Raw genomic sequence first — 18,270 nt, 5'->3', positions numbered from 1 at the left:
GTTTTGTTGAAATGTTTGTTCATATAAGAAAGGCAAGACTTTATTTTATTGGAATTCTGAAAAATAATGTATATTTGACATTAAAAGTCTACACTTTGTCCAGTGAACAGATATTAATTATACATCAAGATAATTTGAATTCAAATTGAATTTAAAGCGAGTTAACTCGTTTTGGAACTAAACTCTTATGTTTTCTGTTTTAGCAGAACATTTGGAAAGATAGGATGTGAGGAATTCACATGAAGTAATATCTTATATGATGGGCCCAAATGCAAGAAAACGAGTGAGTGCAGTATGGAGATGTATTAGGAACAGTGAGGTTATAGGGAAATATAGGAAAAAATATAGACATATCCACTATATTGGAACGGTGCGAGCCGGTCCGATAACACTCAAAATCAAGCTGATTGTGTGTGTGTGTGCTTGTGTGAAAAAATCATATCTGCTACACTAACACACAACAACAACAAAAGGTTATACCATTTTTTTCTGGATTTTAAATTGAAATCTCCGTGGTTTTCACAGCCATGTGATGGGGTATTCTAATGAACAGTGAGTGACGTCATTGGACCGTTCCAAGATGGCGGACACGTCTGCGTGCCTGGAGCGCTTGGATGATTATATCTATTTATAGCGACAGGGGCAAATCAAATGAAAGAAATCACACGCGAGATCTCTTCATGCCTAATACAAATTGAAGAAAATAAACACTTGAAACAATTTCTTGTAAAACATCTGTCAAAAGGTTTATGAAGAATGAAGATTTTCTTTGTCACATTACTGTTCATATGGTGTTCATCTGCATACTGACCGGAAGGGGTGTGCAGCAGAGCAAATATCTGTACAGTATCTTACACCAGAAGCCCGTTTTTAATGTCATTAGTATAACTCATACAATTATTCATTTTTATTATGAGTATAAAATGTATTTAGGACTATATTTTCTATATAAAGTGATGTAAAGAAATTATTCATATAAAAAAATGAACATTATTGCTGTTATTCTTTGTGAATTTGAGCCGTTTCTCAGCAGGCTACCATGAACGCCAGTACAAATATGTATTTTTCACATGTACAAAGCTGCATTTACTTGGTACATCTAGCATGATGTTACAGGAAAATAATATATCATCATTTTCACCACAGAGTTGTGCAAGAACGATAGAAAGGTCGGGCGGAAGAAGCGTTAGTTCAAGTCTGATTACTGTGTATGTGTGTCTATGGCGCCATCTATTGACCGGTGATGGCCGGGTGTGGGTGGGATTTAACATTCTGTCAAGTTTGCTCGGGTTTTCTGCCGTTTCTGACGGACTTTAAGTGCTGCAAACGAATGTTTCTAGAGAAGAAAAGGAGAAGAGCGCCATTCTGACTGGAATCTCTCATGATTTACTGGAGAATAACACACGAACACGGACTAGTCAAGTTCTTTTGAGTCTTGGCTGCGTGGCACCGAGGCGAGACCGGAGGATTTATGAAGACACAACACTTCACTTTGAGCGGCTGTTTGCGTGAAGTCTTCATCGTCGGGATGTGTTTAGTTCGTCTTTGAAGGACACTTGAGTTCAGACTGGCTGTGAATAATGGATCAGTCCGTGGCCATTCAAGAGACTTTGACCAAAGAAGAAAACTGCGTTATAGTATCCTTTGAAAATCCTTCACGGCACTGCAGCAATAGATTACGAGTACATGTTGTGTTCTACAGCAGACTAACTGAAGATGATTGTGAAAGGTTCTCTAAATATCATTGTGTGGTTATAAATGTCTTTAACAGTGTTGATCATGCAGTGGAGTTATAAATGTCTTTAACAGTGTTGATCATGCAGTGGAGTGTGTGTGGTTATAAATGTCTTTAACAGTGTTGATCATGCAGTGGAGTGATAAATGTCTTTAACAGTGTTGATCATGCAGTGGAGTGTGTGTGGTTATAAATGTCTTTAACAGTGTTGATCATGCAGTGGAGTGTGTGTGGTTATAAATGTCTTTAACAGTGTTGATCATGCAGTGGAGTGTGTGTGGTTATAAATGTCTTTAACAGTGTTGATCATGCAGTGGAGTGATAAATGTCTTTAACAGTGTTGATCATGCAGTGGAGTGTGTGTGGTCATAAATGTCTTTAACAGTGTTGATCATGCAGTGGAGTGTGTGTGGTTATAAATGTCTTTAACAGTGTTGATCATGCAGTGGAGTGTGTGTGGTTATAAATGTCTTTAACAGTGTTGATCATGCAGTGGAGTGTGTGTGGTTATAAATGTCTTTAACAGTGTTGATCATGCAGTGGAGTGTGTGTGGTTATAAATGTCTTTAACAGTGTTGATCATGCAGTGGAGTGTGTGTGGTTATAAATGTCTTTAACAGTGTTGATCATGCAGTGGAGTGTGTGTGGTTATAAATGTCTTTAACAGTGTTGATCATGCAGTGGAGTGTGTGTGGTTATAAATGTCTTTAACAGTGTTGATCATGCAGTGGAGTGTGTGTGGTTATAAATGTCTTTAACAGTGTTGATCATGCAGTGGAGTGATAAATGTCTTTAACAGTGTTGATCATGCAGTGGAATGATAAATGTCTTTAACAGTGTTGATCATGCAGTGGAGTGTGTGTGGTTATAAATGTCTTTAACAGTGTTGATCATGCAGTGGAGTGTGTGTGGTTATAAATGTCTTTAACAGTGTTGATCATGCAGTGGAGTGATAAATGTCTTTAACAGTGTTGATCATGCAGTGGAGTGATAAATGTCTTTAACAGTGTTGATCATGCAGTGGAGTGATAAATGTCTTTAACAGTGTTGATCATGCAGTGGAGTGTGTGTGGTCATAAATGTCTTTAACAGTGTTGATCATGCAGTGGAGTGTGTGTGGTTATAAATGTCTTTAACAGTGTTGATCATGCAGTGGAGTGTGTGTGGTTATAAATGTCTTTAACAGTGTTGATCATGCAGTGGAGTGTGTGTGGTTATAAATGTCTTTAACAGTGTTGATCATGCAGTGGAGTGATAAATGTCTTTAACAGTGTTGATCATGCAGTGGAGTGATAAATGTCTTTAACAGTGTTGATCATGCAGTGGAATGATAAATGTCTTTAACAGTGTTGATCATGCAGTGGAGTGTGTGTGGTTATAAATGTCTTTAACAGTGTTGATCATGCAGTGGAGTGTGTGTGGTTATAAATGTCTTTAACAGTGTTGATCATGCAGTGGAGTGATAAATGTCTTTAACAGTGTTGATCATGCAGTGGAGTGATAAATGTCTTTAACAGTGTTGATCATGCAGTGGAGTGATAAATGTCTTTAACAGTGTTGATCATGCAGTGGAGTGTGTGTGGTCATAAATGTCTTTAACAGTGTTGATCATGCAGTGGAGTGTGTGTGGTTATAAATGTCTTTAACAGTGTTGATCATGCAGTGGAGTGTGTGTGGTTATAAATGTCTTTAACAGTGTTGATCATGCAGTGGAGTGTGTGTGGTCATAAATGTCTTTAACAGTGTTGATCATGCAGTGGAGTGTGTGTGGTTATAAATGTCTTTAACAGTGTTGATCATGCAGTGGAGTGTGTGTGGTCATAAATGTCTTTAACAGTGTTGATCATGCAGTGGAGTGTGTGTGGTTATAAATGTCTTTAACAGTGTTGATCATGCAGTGGAGTGTGTGTGGTTATAAATGTCTTTAACAGTGTTGATCATGCAGTGGAGTGTGTGTGGTCATAAATGTCTTTAACAGTGTTGATCATGCAGTGGAGTGATAAATGTCTTTAACAGTGTTGATCATGCAGTGGAGTGTGTGTGGTTATAAATGTCTTTAACAGTGTTGATCATGCAGTGGAGTGTGTGTGGTTATAAATGTCTTTAACAGTGTTGATCATGCAGTGGAGTGTGTGTGGTCATAAATGTCTTTAACAGTGTTGATCATGCAGTGGAGTGATAAATGTCTTTAACAGTGTTGATCATGCAGTGGAGTGTGTGTGGTTATAAATGTCTTTAACAGTGTTGATCATGCAGTGGAGTGTGTGTGGTTATAAATGTCTTTAACAGTGTTGATCATGCAGTGGAGTGTGTGTGGTTATAAATGTCTTTAACAGTGTTGATCATGCAGTGGAGTGATAAATGTCTTTAACAGTGTTGATCATGCAGTGGAGTGTGTGTGGTTATAAATGTCTTTAACAGTGTTGATCATGCAGTGGAGTGTGTGTGGTCATAAATGTCTTTAACAGTGTTGATCATGCAGTGGAGTGATAAATGTCTTTAACAGTGTTGATCATGCAGTGGAGTGTGTGTGGTTATAAATGTCTTTAACAGTGTTGATCATGCAGTGGAGTGTGTGTCACTGCTGGACGGGGTGAAGAACAGCAGACTGCTGGGTCTCGTGCACCACAGCAATGAACATGCGTGAGTTTATGGACTGAGATGACATGATCAAACATTTACATACACCCAAAGTTACTTTTAATGAAAGTGAAAAAACCTGTTGCCTCCTTTGATAAAGTGTACTTGTGCATGTGTTTAATGACACAAATGATGAAGATCAAATACCTCATATATTATTAGTTGTAAACAGGACGAAAACCAAGGAAAGTGTGTCTGTCCGCAATTATTAAATAAAAAATTAATCGTTAGCCAAATTCCATCGTCCTGACCACCCTACTACTTCTTCACCCTACACAAGCTATATAATTATAAGTAGTATGCCTAGATAATCATTCTGGTGTTTGTTCCTTCAGGATATTTATATATTCCCACAGAAGAATGGCCATCACTGGTGATGATGTCACACTGGAGGACATCATTCCCATTTCATATGACTTTTCAGTTGTCGAAGGTAAAACTGAGCACTTCAGTTGAACTTTATAAGTGTGCTCATGTAAGTTTCTTATATTTTGATCCGTCTCTCTTCAGTGTCATCTCCAGATGAGTTCGCTGTGCTCGGTGAGTGCTTTTAACCAACATCACAGCGGTCATGGGTTCCATACCCAGCAGACTCGTGTGCCAAAGGCATAGATGTAATCATAGCTTCAATGGTTTGTTGTTGTAGGTGCAGACACTCGTGTGCGTGTGACGTATTTAGCGGAAGAGTTGGAGCTGAGGCTGCCTTTTGGTTCTCAAACGCGTGTCTTTCTCAGTGAAGTCAATCGGGCGTGGAGTGGTAAGACACATCCTCTTCGTGACACACACTAGTGACTGCTGAATAAACCCAACACCAGTGGAAGGTCTACAGTACATTTGTTCTGCTAACACAGTGTTATAGTAAATAGGTCATGTTCAAAGAGTGCGGTACCCTATGACAACACACCCACCATCAGGCTTTAGACAAACAGAAATCTTCCTATGTTTGAGTGGCATTGGTTTTGACGGGGTAAGAAAATCTTTACATTTGTTTACAATCATTGAAACTCAACAGGTAAGCTTAAACAAAGGCTTCGTCACATAGAGAATACTGTAGCTTCTTTATCAAAACAAACTGGGGAAATCAGGCGACGCTTTTTTCTTTTGTTCATGTTCAGTTGTCCATGGAATCGCAGTTATGCAAAAGTTATCTGTGGGAATTGTTTTCGCTGTGTATCAAGTCCTGCTAAACAAGTTTGTTAAGTGATGAGAATAGTAAGAAATGCAGAAAGTCATTCACAGCGAGCGGCTGATATGATCTGATGTGCTCTGTCATTCATTGACGGCTGTAAATGCGCCTCTTGAAATCGTTGTTCAACACGTGCTGGAGTGAAAGTCCATCCATACATATTACTTGATTAAAGAAGTTCAGTCTTAACACGGACATTTGGACCGTAGGCAACAGCCATATTCAGCATGTACGGTGAACAGGAAGACGGAGAGAAAGAGAATGACGGAGAGAGAGAGACTGAAACTGAAGCATGTCGAAGGCGGAGTTTGGCTCGTCTGAGCAAATGCTCAGTAAGTGTCAGAAAGAAGAGTCTAGTGTACTTGAATCAGTCTCATTTTAATCTAGTTAAATCAAATGCATCCACGTGATGAAGATCTAAATGGGGGGTTTGAGAAGAGATATGCTAAGTGACATTTGATGATTGGGGCTGATGGCCAGTATCAGAGACCCGGCAGATGTGCTCAGTAACAGGAAGAATATGAGAAAACTGCAAGGTAAGCAGCAACAGCATGATGAAAACCTGCGGTCATATAGAAACTCAGACACCAGCAACCGCTTGCGCACAAAAAAGAAGTTTAGTTGTTTGGTAGTATACAGCGGTGTGAAAGACAGACGCTTACAGTTAAGAAAAGACATACTTGTCTCATTGATGAGCTGGGACCTTTATTTCTATATCTTTCATCTCTCAGTGCACTCATGTCTTTAAAAAATGAGCAATTTTGATATCAAATGTTTTCTAACAGTATTGTTTTGGTGTTATTTGACTACTTTATCAAATGTGATGTCAACAACTTAGTGTTTCTTTTGACCTTGTAGATGCCTGTGAGCAATATCCACAGAGAGAACCAAAGTTTAATTGGCTTACCAAGTACCGAAAGTTGTCGAAAGGGGCAAGATCATTAAGAAAGTCTTTACCGTCACTTACGTCCAGATCTTCCGTGATGAGTCAGAGATCAGGTAAGTGTGATATCTGATCTGTAGGTTGATCGTGGATCTCTGTGCTGTCGTGTTTGCTTTGACTGTACATTGTTTTAGAGCAATAATAAACCCTTCCATCACATTCAAGGAGCGCAGCTTGTTTGAGCGAACAGACCGGTACATCAACATGCCATTGCAGTGTGTGACTATTAATGATCCTCCTCCCAAATATGGTAGAGCCTTCATAAGACTTATCAAAAACTTATTTTCTTAGACAATCTCAGCGTTACCTGGTTTGGATTTCTCATGTTTAGGCTACTTTATTCACTCTTACCTTTACTGGGTAACTAAGTGGACGGTAAGCATGTTGAGCCTATAGTCAGTGTGGAAACATGTTTATTTTTGAGAAACACACCCATGTGTCTCTTGATGATCTATCTGAAAGCAAAACCATGAAAACCTATATTTGAGGTCGATTTCTTGATTACATGAAGATAAACCCGTTTTTTTTCACAATGGTGATTTGTTTTTGGACAAAGGTCATTATCCACAGTAGTTGACAATAAGATTATGGAATGACACTTATTGTAATGCGCTTCTATTATGAGGGCTTGGTCTGTTACGTCACTGCGCTCTTTCGGTTGAATGTGTGTGATTCACGCTAATGCTAAACTCGCTGGTTTTGTGTGTATTGTTTAATTGTGACGTCAGAGATCAGCGCACACTGGGGCGATTACTCGCTGTTCGACAGCCCGTATTATACTATGACGAAGGAACGGACGGATTGGCTCAAGCCAGGTCTAGACGCGCAGCGAATGAGCGAATCCCTCGTCACGTCTCGTGAATATTAATGACGTGACGCTGCCGTGTCTGCGAGCGTCGATCCTTTGCTATAGTAGAGCGCTGAAGTGAAGTGATCTCGAGTGGAAATGTCTCATGCCGCTCCAGTGAACGGTAAGAGCATTAGCTCTAGTCTTTATTGATCTATTCTTTTACAGTTGAGTATAAGAGAGCGTCTTCTGTAAAACGCGTCACTGTTGTTCATGCGTCGGGCTGCTGTCAAGCGTTATGGGTTCGAGTCCCAAACACTGATAACACGTGAACGCATTCATGTCGATGTCAGTGAGCAGGCGGTATTTATTTCAGACTAATATAAACTCGTACAGGAAGTCATAGACGCGCGGCAGGAATACGAGTCTCGTGTGTGCGCTATACGCAGCTTGCTTTACCTCAGATTCATTGTGTGATTACTTGTTATTATCGCGTCCAACTCATGTTGGATTTAGCCCCGCCCACATTCCTCAGCGCCACGCCCATGAGCGGTCATCACATTATCAGTGTTAAACTTTGACCTGCTCGTCATCAGGACTGGCTGCTGTAGAAAAGTGAATGTGTGAAGTCATGAGCTCATGCGCTGTGATAAACCTCAACAGAGAAATCACACCCGGACGACCAGCAGGAGCAGAAGAGCCGAGGAGACGTTCTGAGGTAACCCAGCTGTGTAACTGTGCTACCTGGATTTAAATGAATGAGGCCGTGATGTAAACTGTCAGTGTTTGGTCTGGTTTCAGTCAGGAGGAAGCGAGGGGTGAGGTGAGAGATGAGCAGATCCGGTCAGCTCAGCCCGTGCTGTTAAACAAAGCTCAGATGCTGGGGATGCCGCAGTTCGGCCTGCGTGATAACCTCATCAAGTGTGAACTGCGTAAAAATGAGGACGCCTACACCTACATCCAGCACTACAGGTGTGACACCCTGACCTTTAGCTCTTCTGTCCATCATTACATTCAGCCAGGATAACGTATCAAACATACTGCGTCATTCTGAGTGTCGCTGCACGTGGGCATTGTTGAATTGAATTGGCTACACCTCACATGACGGGACGTGTTTTTATTTCAGCAGGGGAAGGCATTCTGGGAAATAAGTTGCACAGGGCTTAAAGACTTTTTAAAGACCTTTGGAACAAAGCTTTGTCAAGTTTGTTCAAATTACATTGATGAAACTTGATTTGAGTTTTAGATATTAGATAGTTTGGCAAAAACTGTAATACAAAACACCCCAACGGGGGTCACACACAGGATGCTCAGCGACACGTCTAGGGACCCTTTGACACATATTCTGTTTGCATGCCGAGACACAGAAAAACACGCCATATGACCCCTTCCACAGATTAAAGCATTTACACAACATGTCTGTTACTGTAACCGTGCAGGGATTGTTTACGCATCAAGTCTATTTGCGCTGAGTTAAAGCCATCGTTGCACTGCACACCGAGCATCTGTAAAACAGGAAACAGTGTTGTGGGGGATGTGTTAGTTTTTTACAGACATGGCACTGCGCTTCTCGTCCAGTCTGCAACCCACTTAACTCCAAATCCTGTAGTAAGATTTTAGTTTAGTAGATTAGATTGGCTTAATGGCTGTATTATGGCCTCGGTAGCATTACTAAGAAACAGTTCTTTTTGATTCTCATAACACTACACACACTGTCTGAAGGGTGTTTTCTAACTGAAGAACGGAGGTGAGATGAGTGCTGGCGTGTAGGGGAGACCTCTTCATATCAATCACTCCTTTGCTTGAGTGAAAGCCAGCATAATAAATGTTCTTTTGAAAGCAACGTGTTGAACGGGAACAGTGTGATGTGAAGCTGAGTTGATTTATTGGATTTGGCTGTAGACCTTTTCAGTTCAGGTCGCCCTAGGAGACCATCTCTAGCGGAACGTGAAATGTAGTTCAGGGTGAATTTGGGTCGGCAGCGCCACCTTTTGGAGGGAGACGTGTCCTGCATCTACAGCCTTCATGAATTTGGCTCAAAGACACATACAGGCACATTTCCATACTGCAGCGATGACATTTTGCCGTGCAGGTCACATGCTCATTTGACTCTGTCTTTCTGTTCTCGTTGTGTGCTCGCAGCTTTTTCCTGGGCACCTACAATGTAAACGGCCAGAATCCAAAGGAAAGCCTTAGTCCGTGGCTGGGATCCACCTCAAACCCTCCAGACTTTTATCTCGTGGGGTAAGACCTTTCTGCTTTTTTATGGCTCATTTGACTTCTCACAGATTAAACCGTAATCCTCACAGTAACAGCGAAGGCCAAATGCGATGGTGTGAGGATCTCCTGCTGTGTCAGGTCATACAGGCAATGGGTACTGACGCTAGTGTCTAGAGCCCATCGCTCTGTCACACACAATGAAGTTCTGAATAACGCTGTGCCTGTTGTCATGTGCTGTAGGTTTCAGGAGCTGGATCTCAGCAAGGAGGCTTTCCTCTTCAATGACACTCCTAAAGAACCCGAATGGATGTTAGCTGTCTACAAGGGCCTTCATCCAGATGCCAAGTATGCTTTAGTAAGGACGTCTCTGCCCTCTCACCATGATGTTAGATCAACCAAGGAACGTCTGTTCTTCTCAAAACCCCTTTGAATGAAACTGGTACATGGCGTCACTGTTTAACAGTCGTGAGCGTGATCTTCAGTTAAACTCGTGGTGAAAATTACACAAGAGATGTGGTGAAATGAGCCAGTAGAGAAACAGCTCACAGGCAACATTTTGTTCACATTGCTCTCATGTGACGTTTATGGGATCGTGGCTTTAAAACCCTTTTTTGTGAAAGCCAACGGACCAAGATGAAAGCCTGTAGTAGTGTAGTCCCCGTTGTCAAGCAAAGCACATATTCCACAGCTCTGAATCCAAGATAAATGTGCTGCTTTTTCCAGTTTCAGTTTCGTTCATGTTTAGTCATTCAAGCAAAGTGTATTTGGCTCACATGTTCATTGGTATGATGTCTTTCTTTATGTTCAGTGGTTATTTTTATGTTGTGTTATTGGCGTGTGCTGTTAACGAGGCAGAGCTGCTTTCTATGCCAAACAGCCCAAACCTCTCATCATACCATTCACCACACGCAGCTATCTGTCACCACTAGAGACAAGTGAAACATTGTAGTAATAGCCACAGACAGGGCAACACTAATGTACAGACAGTGAGGGAGTAATGCAAGCTTTGCTCTGTGTGCGTCAGGTGAAGCTGGTTCGGCTGGTGGGCATCATGCTGGTGATGTACGTGAAGGCCGAGCATGCAGCTCACATCTCTGAGGTGGAGGCCGAGAGCGTTGGCACGGGTGTCATGGGGCGGATGGTGAGCTCTCTCTCTCTCTGTATCTCTCTGTCTCTCTCTCTCTCTCTCTCTCTCTCTCTTTGAGCCACACAGCATGAAAAGACACTTGTACTGTTCTCACGTTCAGGGTAATAAAGGTGCCGTAGCCTTTCGCTTCCGCTTCCATAACTCTGACATCTGTGTGGTGAACTCTCACCTGGCCGCTCACACGGAAGAGTTTGAGAGACGCAATCAGGACTTCAAGGACATTTGCCGCAGGATGCAGTTTGGCCAGCAGGACCCGACGCTTCCTCCTCTCACCATCATGAAACACAAGTATGAGCTCAACTGGACACGCCACAGGCTCCTCCGGCTAAAATGAAGGCGTGTTAATGTGGGGATGTTGTCTTTCAGTGTTGTGTTATGGCTGGGCGATCTAAACTACAGAATCAGCAACCTGGACGTTGAGCATGTGAAGGACTTGATAGCTAAAAAGGATTTTGAGACTCTTTACAATCATGACCAGGTAAAGTCTTCATTAGTCTTTGGTGTTGTTGAGTTGTGCTGTGCTGTGCACAGTATGAATGTTGTGTGTGTTTCAGCTGAAGAGACAGATGGATGAGGAGAGCGTGTTTGTGGGCTTTACGGAGGGAGAGATTGATTTTCAGCCCACTTATAAATACGACACAGGCTCGGATGAGTGGGACACAAGGTACACATTGAACTCACTTCACACCTGGCAGACAGTTAAAGAGACAAGAAATCCCATTGAAAGTCCTATTGAGGCCGACAGCAGAATTTCACAGAGATCCAATAAATAAGCAGTGGAAACATTTCTCAGCTTTAAGGTCAAGTGCAGGCTGAGTTCACAGGCCTTCAGTGGTGTGGTGTTTGACGGCTGTGTATGGCTTTCTGCAGTGAGAAGTGTCGAGTCCCAGCATGGTGTGACCGTATCCTGTGGAGGGGAAAGAACGTTAAACAGCACCGCTACGAGAGCCACATGAGCCTGAAGAGCAGCGATCACAAGCCTGTCAGCTCTCTGCTGGAGATAGGGGTGAGAACAACAGCCCGTCTTCATCCTTCACCTCATCCTCAGTGCTCTTCCTCATGTCTGCCTGTCCTCTGAACAGATCAAGATGGTGAACGAGGAGTCTTACAAGAGAACGTTTGAGGAGATTGTGCGACACATTGACAGGATGGAGAACGATTGTATTCCCTCCGTGTCTGTGTCTCAGAGCGAGGTAATGTCCGTCGTCATCATTTATCCATTCGTTGCTTTTGATACATCATTACGGCCCTAATTCTGTGTCTTTGTCAACGCTCTGGCTGTAGTTTCATTTCAAGGATGTGAAGTTTATGCAGCATCAGGTTCAGACGGTGACTGTTTGCAATGAAGGACAGGTGCCGTGTCAGTTTGAGTTCATTCAGAAGTTGGATGAGCCCGCCTACTGTAAGCCCTGGTTAACAGCCAACCCCGCCAAAGGATTCCTGGCCCAAGGTGAGATATGCACAGCCGTGTGAAGTAAGATTGTTTTCACCGTGGGTGGAATTACTGAGAACAGAGCAAAAATTATAAAAGTCAAAGATAGATATAATCAACTAGATGCCTCATTCAAGAGCTCCAGGCACGTCCACCATCTTGGAACGGTCCACTGACGTCACTCAGAGTTTGCTAGAATGCCACAACATTTTGATTCTGGAAAAAATGGGATAGCCTTTCGTTATTGTCATGTGTTAGTGTTGGAAATATAATGTTTATACAACAACATATAAATGTTTTCATGATCATGCACAGTCAGCTTAGTCTTGAGTGTTAAGATCTTAAGATAACAAAATCCTTCCCTCCTAACCTGTGGATAAAACAAACCTGAGAAACAGGTTCGAAGTAACCCAGTTCCACACAGACCGGCTCGCACCGTTGCAATATGGCGGAAGACATACGTATAGCGGCACTAGTCATTTATATCTATGGGACAAAATGTCTGTTAGAATAATGTGAGGATATTATGAAGAGCTCCATCTGAACTTTGTTCTGAACCTTTTGCTGTTGTTTCAGTGATAATCTGGAGAGGCGTGTGGTATCACCATGTTGTGCTCTGTGTGTGTGTAGGTGCCAGCGTGGACATCGATCTAGAGGTGTTTGTGAACCGTTCCACAGCTCCAGGGCTGAACTCAGGCCAGCAGCAGCTGGAGGACATCCTGATTCTTCATCTGGAGAGGGGTAAAGACTACTTCATCTCCATCACCGGCTCATATCTGCCCAGCTGCTTCGGCTCTTCTCTCAGTACCCTGTGCCTGCTGAGAGAGCCCATCCAGGACATGAACATGGACACCATCAGAGACATCGTGAGACCCTCATTTTCACAGAACTTGCACTGAAGCATTTTTACAAAGGTCACAAAAGTCTAATCTAACAACGTGGCCAAAGAGAGAGGTATTAAACCCACGTCTGTACTGTTTGTGTGTTCTATCAGAATATGAAGTCAAAGAGCCAACTGAGCGACACTGAACCTCATGAAATCCCAAAGGAGATAAGGATGATGGTCGACCATCTCTTCCGTTATGCGAAAAAACAGGTCTCTTTATATTTTTGTCATGCACCCATTGAGCTCTCCTCCATAGCAACAGCAGCAGTCCAGCAGGAATCTGTGGAGGGAAGGAAGTACAGGCCGTCTCGCGTGTTGCTTTGGTAATCTGAAACAGAAGGCTGAACTATTCCTCCACAGTCTGCCGTGTTTAGAGAGGGTGGCCAAACCTAGCTCACCATTGGAAATGTTTCATTGTGTGTTGACGTGTGTGCGTTACAGGAAGATCTGTTTCAGCAGCCCGGCCTGCGCACCGAGTTCCAGGAGATTCGGGATTGTCTGGACACGGGCAGCTTAGACACACTACGTATCCTTCCCAGTGTTCCACTTACACTGTACTTTATAAAGTGACCTGTGTTGACTGTCGAGGGCCCTTAACTTTGAGAAATTTCAGCGGGGAGTAACCATTCAGTGGCTGAAGCCCTGCTGCTGTTCCTGGACGTTCTTCCAGAGCCTGTCGTCCCCTTCTCCTTCTACCAGCCGTGCTTAGACAGCTGCTCGGACAGCAGCCAGTGCAGACAGGTCTGTGTCTAACCTCGCCTAAATATAAGAGCACACCTCACAACTGCATATCACGGCCCTGTGCACACAAGGCTTGTTGCGATAGTCGGTGTTACATAGTCGAATCAGAATTGTCACGTCTCGAATCATACGTGTGTGTGGGGATGACATCACATGGTTAAGGGTGCAGTGCAACATGGATGCACCACAAAACAATCACACATTAATTTACAGAATATACCTTTATTATAAATTAAACGAAATAAGCCAGAATCAGGCCACAATGTGTGAAATAAATGTGTTTAGGAGAAATGCAGCGGAACATCATTTTAATGGACATTTTCCTGAAACATCACGTAACAATGCTGTGCCGTACAACACTAGACCAGATCTCGCCTCAAAACTTCTTGATCATTTAATAATTTTTTACAAACGGGAATGCCAATGAACTACCAGTAAAGTGACTTTATTAACTGCATGTAAAGGAGGAATCTTACATGCATCTTACCATTTCAACCGTCAAAATGTCCCTTTCACCTTAATTCCTGCGCACTCTTTCTCCGTCCTCCTGACACACACGCTTGCTTTCAGTGCAAAGAATGACAAGCACCAAAAGTCTGCGCTGTGCTTGCTACATGCGGTGGTTTTCACTTCATTTCTTTTTTGTATCATGCAGCACAAAGTTCAGTCTCAATAATAAACTACGTGCATTTACAGACAAAGTGTTAATTCATATTTAAATGCACAGACATTCAGCAAGTGACAGATGTAACGTGTACAACTTCATCTGCGGGTGCTTTACCGGTCTCACAGCACAGAAGATGCAGAGAGACGTGATCCTGCGCTGGGTCATTTTCAAATGCCGGTGCTTTGCCATTTATTTAGCATATACGTTTTTGGTTTCGTATTTCCTTTCTTATTCTTTAGTTTTTTGCACAGTGTGTGCGGTGATTACTCGTTTTGTTAATAAAGGCAACTTATTTATATTTATAGAATTGAGCTGTTTATGAAAAGATATCGACCCACCATTAGTTCATGCAATTACCGTTCCCGAATTGCCGCTAATTCAAAACAAAGTCAAATGCGTCATGCATCTTCAACTACCCCACAGCAAACCCCTCACTCTTTACACACTAAAATAAATGATATGTTCAACTTAATTCACTTTTTTATGTCAACAGGTTCCACATAACTGGATTATATTGAATTGAAGTAACATTATCAGTTAATTTAAGATAGTCACATGAAGTTAATGCAATGTTGTTTAGTTGTTTTAAATCGTTAACTTCATCAATTTCAATTCTGCCCAAATGTATATTTTACATTAAACCAATTTAAAATCCCAATTTGACCTGTTAGCGTATTCAAGAATATTTTCTAAATTTTTGATAATAAACATTTTTAACATTAATAAACTTTTATCTGTCTTCAATAAAAAGGTATAGAGTTAAGAGAACTCAACAGATATTCAAATTTGTAAATGTAACCACCAACCAAAGCGTTGCCAACCACAAGACTCATTAAACACTAAAAAGTGTTTCTACTAAAACATGCATAACATAACACTTATTCAAGAAAATAACTCAAAATGCAGTCATATGCAAAGCATGCTGGGAAATACAAGTCCCATGCACAATTGTAACAATTTTATGTTAACACAACACAACTCCTTTATATTATCCCAACATAAAGGAATTCAGTTATATGACTAAACACGAAAAATCATGTTGTGACCAAATTTTCTTAAAGTTGTGTTGATTTAACTTCAGTACATTGGACAAGCAGCAAAAATGTCCATAAACTGGTGGGGAAATATCATCACCGCCAACATCCCTGGTGCACACTACAAGACAGACAGTCATGAAGTTTGAAACAGAGGATTGAGAGGAGACTGAACATTCAGTCGTGGAGTCTCTGTGCCTTCCCCATTGACCTGTGAGCTGCTTATGAAATGATTATTATCATCACAAGTGTTTTCTGCTTTTGTTTTCTCCGCAGATTATTTGTGGTCTACCTCACTGTCATAAAAATGTGTTTCACTATTTAACGAACTTTCTTCAAGAACTGTTGAAGCACTCCGCACACAATCGGCTGGACATCAATATTCTAGGTAGGTTGACGAAACGCTTTCACTACTTGTTTTTGTGTATTTATGTCCAAGAACACAGACCAGTTTCAATGGAAAGCAGAACAAGAAGCGTTTGTTTTTAAGAGTAAAGAGATCAAATGTTGATTTCTTAGCATTTCTGGAACTTCAGACCGATGGAAATTGGCAGTGTATGCATGACCTTGTAAATGTGCGGCACATACAGTAGGTGTATGCTGATGGATTTAGCTAATTTCTCTTGTTTGCAGCCTCTGTTTTCGCGGGTCTTTTGCTGAGGTCACCCACAAATCAAGACCTTGTGGAGAAAAGGAAGGCCAAGGAGTTTTTCCAGAATTGTTTAGTCCTGAACCCGTCTGATGGAGACATTCACGATGAATCATGTGGATAATGTACTGAAGCGCTTTTTATACATGTAGGTTTTTTTCGGGTATAACCGGAATGATGATGTTATTCTGTGTAGTCACCAGTTAATTCAAAACATTTTTATCAGCTTTTAAAACAAATGTATTTTATTCAAAACCAGATTAGGGACTAATTATTTAATCCAATATATTTCCCTTTTGATGTTTGTAAATACAACACGACTCTTCTTTTATATTAAATATGTCAACGATTGTAACATTTAATGTCTGCATGTATTCTTTTAAATAATTGCACATATTGAGTTAATAAAATAATTTAATTGAAATTTAAATTCTGATCATTGTATGACATATACATGTTTATGATTATTTTACCTAAAAATATTTACAACCGTCCTTAAATAAATCTATTTGATAAACTTTAAATAATGGTGGCTTTGAAGGAGTGTTTATGTTGCAAAGTTATTTTAATGGTAATTCTATCAAATGTTAATTAATAATGCAATGATAACCATCACTGTTAAAACGTCGAGTTAGATGTTTTGTTGGGATTTTCTCCGATTAGCTCATATGTCCAGTGTTGGAGAGCAGGTCAGAGGATTGCGTTAAAGCGTGAAAGTGTATGTGTGATCATTTACATTTATGCGTTTGGCAGAAGCTTTTCTCCAAAGCGACTTTCATTGTATTGTATTGTACACTGTGTGTGTAATCCCCTGGGATGAAACCCAGCGCTCTATACATGTGTCTATCTCTCCTAATGGTCAAGGTTTGGACCCACAAGGTGAATGTTTGTACAAGAAACGATGAACGCAGATGATAACACGTGACTGATCTGAGGAAAAATGAAAGCCCGTCACTAACACAACACTTCTGTCATCATGACATCATCAATAAACACTCGAAATGAAGAAGCAAGAGGGAAACAGCTCAACTTTCATTATTTAAGACTATTAAAACAGTTTCATATGTATTGCTAATTTTCTTAACGCTAAGCATTGTTATCTTGTTTTATAGCACAAATATCTTAATATCTGGGGTCACTCTTCTGGTATCGATTTAAGAATGTTAAGTCTTGATTCTTGAAAGAAAATGCAAGAATTAGGGAAATGTATGTTTAAACAATGGCGTGAGAAAACTAAACGGAAGTAGTCCAGAAAACCGCAAAACCGATCATTGAATGAATTACAATGAAAACATGGCAGATTTATTGATTTCAAACGTTTGAGTGTAACATTGTTTACGGTGAGAACAGTCGCAGCATACGAACGACCCGAGTGAGGCACGCTGAACACTGATCTGGAGTCAGTGCTGTCGTCCATAATGGCGCCGCTGGGAAGCTATGAAGACACAACACTACAGAGGACCCTGACATCTTTATAACGCCGGTAAACAAACTCTTCTGCTCGTGTAATGGCGTAAGCGCGTACTGGAGCCGTTCGTGTGTGTACACGGCCTGTCTTTGTTTTATTCCCGTGTTCATGCTAACGGCTCGTCTGTTAGCACACGTCCACCCAACAGATCATTTGACGGGTTCAACTTCTCACGTTCCCGCTATCAGAGTATATTGAACTTCAACGATTGTTCAAGAACACATTTGACGTCTTCGTGCGGCAGTGACAGTGTCTTATAAACTCATGTCAACGATGTGCTAATGCAGCTAATGCTGTCACCGTTAGCCCGTCGAGCTGCTCTTTACGCGCTTTACAGATTTCACGTTGACCTGTCAAGCGTGTGGTGTCGAATCGTTTAAGGCCGTTTGCGTTGCGGATGTGATTTTCTGTTTTACAGACACGAGCAGATGAACTGATGACAGGGAGCTTCCATACACAGGTGAGCTAACATCACTTAGCATGTCTGACAGGACTCTCACATGTCACATGTCATGAGATTTCTCATCTCCAGCGTGTGTGTTTGTCTGTTTAGATGAATTAAAACGATGTCTTTGCTTGATAACTGTCAGTAAAGTCAAAGTGAACGTGGAAACTTCTAGAAAGTGTCCACAGTCATGACCGAACACACGCGAGTCGCTTGTTTTTCAGTGTTTCTGGGGGTTCGTATCGTTGAAGTGTTAGAAAGGCCTGCATGACATCAGCCTAGTGAGCTGC

At 41.5% G+C, this 18,270-nt stretch overlaps 2 protein-coding genes across 13 annotated transcripts in view; both read left to right on the top strand.

Annotated features, from left to right (window-relative positions):
• The first annotated feature begins 1,193 nt into the window (after positions 1 to 1,193).
• Positions 1,194 to 16,424, top strand: inpp5b (inositol polyphosphate-5-phosphatase B). 6 transcript variants are annotated; one of them, XM_079469120.1, is made up of 24 exons: positions 1,250 to 1,637; positions 4,218 to 4,261; positions 4,308 to 4,378; positions 4,711 to 4,808; positions 4,886 to 4,915; positions 5,022 to 5,132; positions 6,420 to 6,560; positions 7,955 to 8,009; positions 8,093 to 8,263; positions 9,434 to 9,535; positions 9,752 to 9,866; positions 10,536 to 10,652; positions 10,759 to 10,946; positions 11,025 to 11,136; positions 11,213 to 11,322; positions 11,529 to 11,664; positions 11,741 to 11,851; positions 11,943 to 12,108; positions 12,721 to 12,956; positions 13,085 to 13,186; positions 13,418 to 13,502; positions 13,590 to 13,717; positions 15,695 to 15,806; positions 16,052 to 16,424. In XM_079469120.1, the coding sequence occupies exons 2-24, from the start codon at positions 4,229 to 4,231 to the stop codon at positions 16,189 to 16,191; spliced, it is 2,670 nt and encodes an 889-aa protein (XP_079325246.1). In that variant the 5' UTR covers positions 1,250 to 1,637; positions 4,218 to 4,228; the 3' UTR covers positions 16,192 to 16,424. The 6 variants fall into 6 exon arrangements, with proteins under 6 accessions (XP_079325247.1, XP_079325246.1, XP_079325245.1 ...); XM_079469121.1 differs by lacking the exon at positions 4,218 to 4,261 and having other exon boundaries at positions 1,194 to 1,637; positions 4,303 to 4,378; XM_079469119.1 differs by lacking the exon at positions 4,218 to 4,261 and having other exon boundaries at positions 1,443 to 1,638; positions 4,300 to 4,378.
• A 607-nt stretch (positions 16,425 to 17,031) lies between these two features.
• mtf1 (metal-regulatory transcription factor 1) overlaps positions 17,032 to 18,270 on the top strand; it is a 21,619-nt gene continuing 20,380 nt past the window's right edge. For 3 of the 7 annotated variants that reach the window (XM_079469131.1, XM_079469128.1, XM_079469125.1), the window contains exon 1: positions 17,470 to 17,995. The gene's annotated coding sequence lies outside the window, so the exon portion shown is untranslated. Of the gene's footprint in view, positions 17,996 to 18,270 lie in introns of all 7 variants that reach the window. The other 4 variants (XM_079469130.1, XM_079469127.1, XM_079469126.1 and 1 more) reach the window with 3 other exon arrangements.

Source organism: Barbatula barbatula (genome assembly GCF_947034865.1).
Source record: "Barbatula barbatula genome assembly, chromosome: 12".
NCBI classification, from domain to species: Eukaryota; Metazoa; Chordata; class Actinopteri; order Cypriniformes; family Nemacheilidae; genus Barbatula; species Barbatula barbatula.
This window is presented reverse-complemented; position numbering and strand designations above follow the sequence as displayed.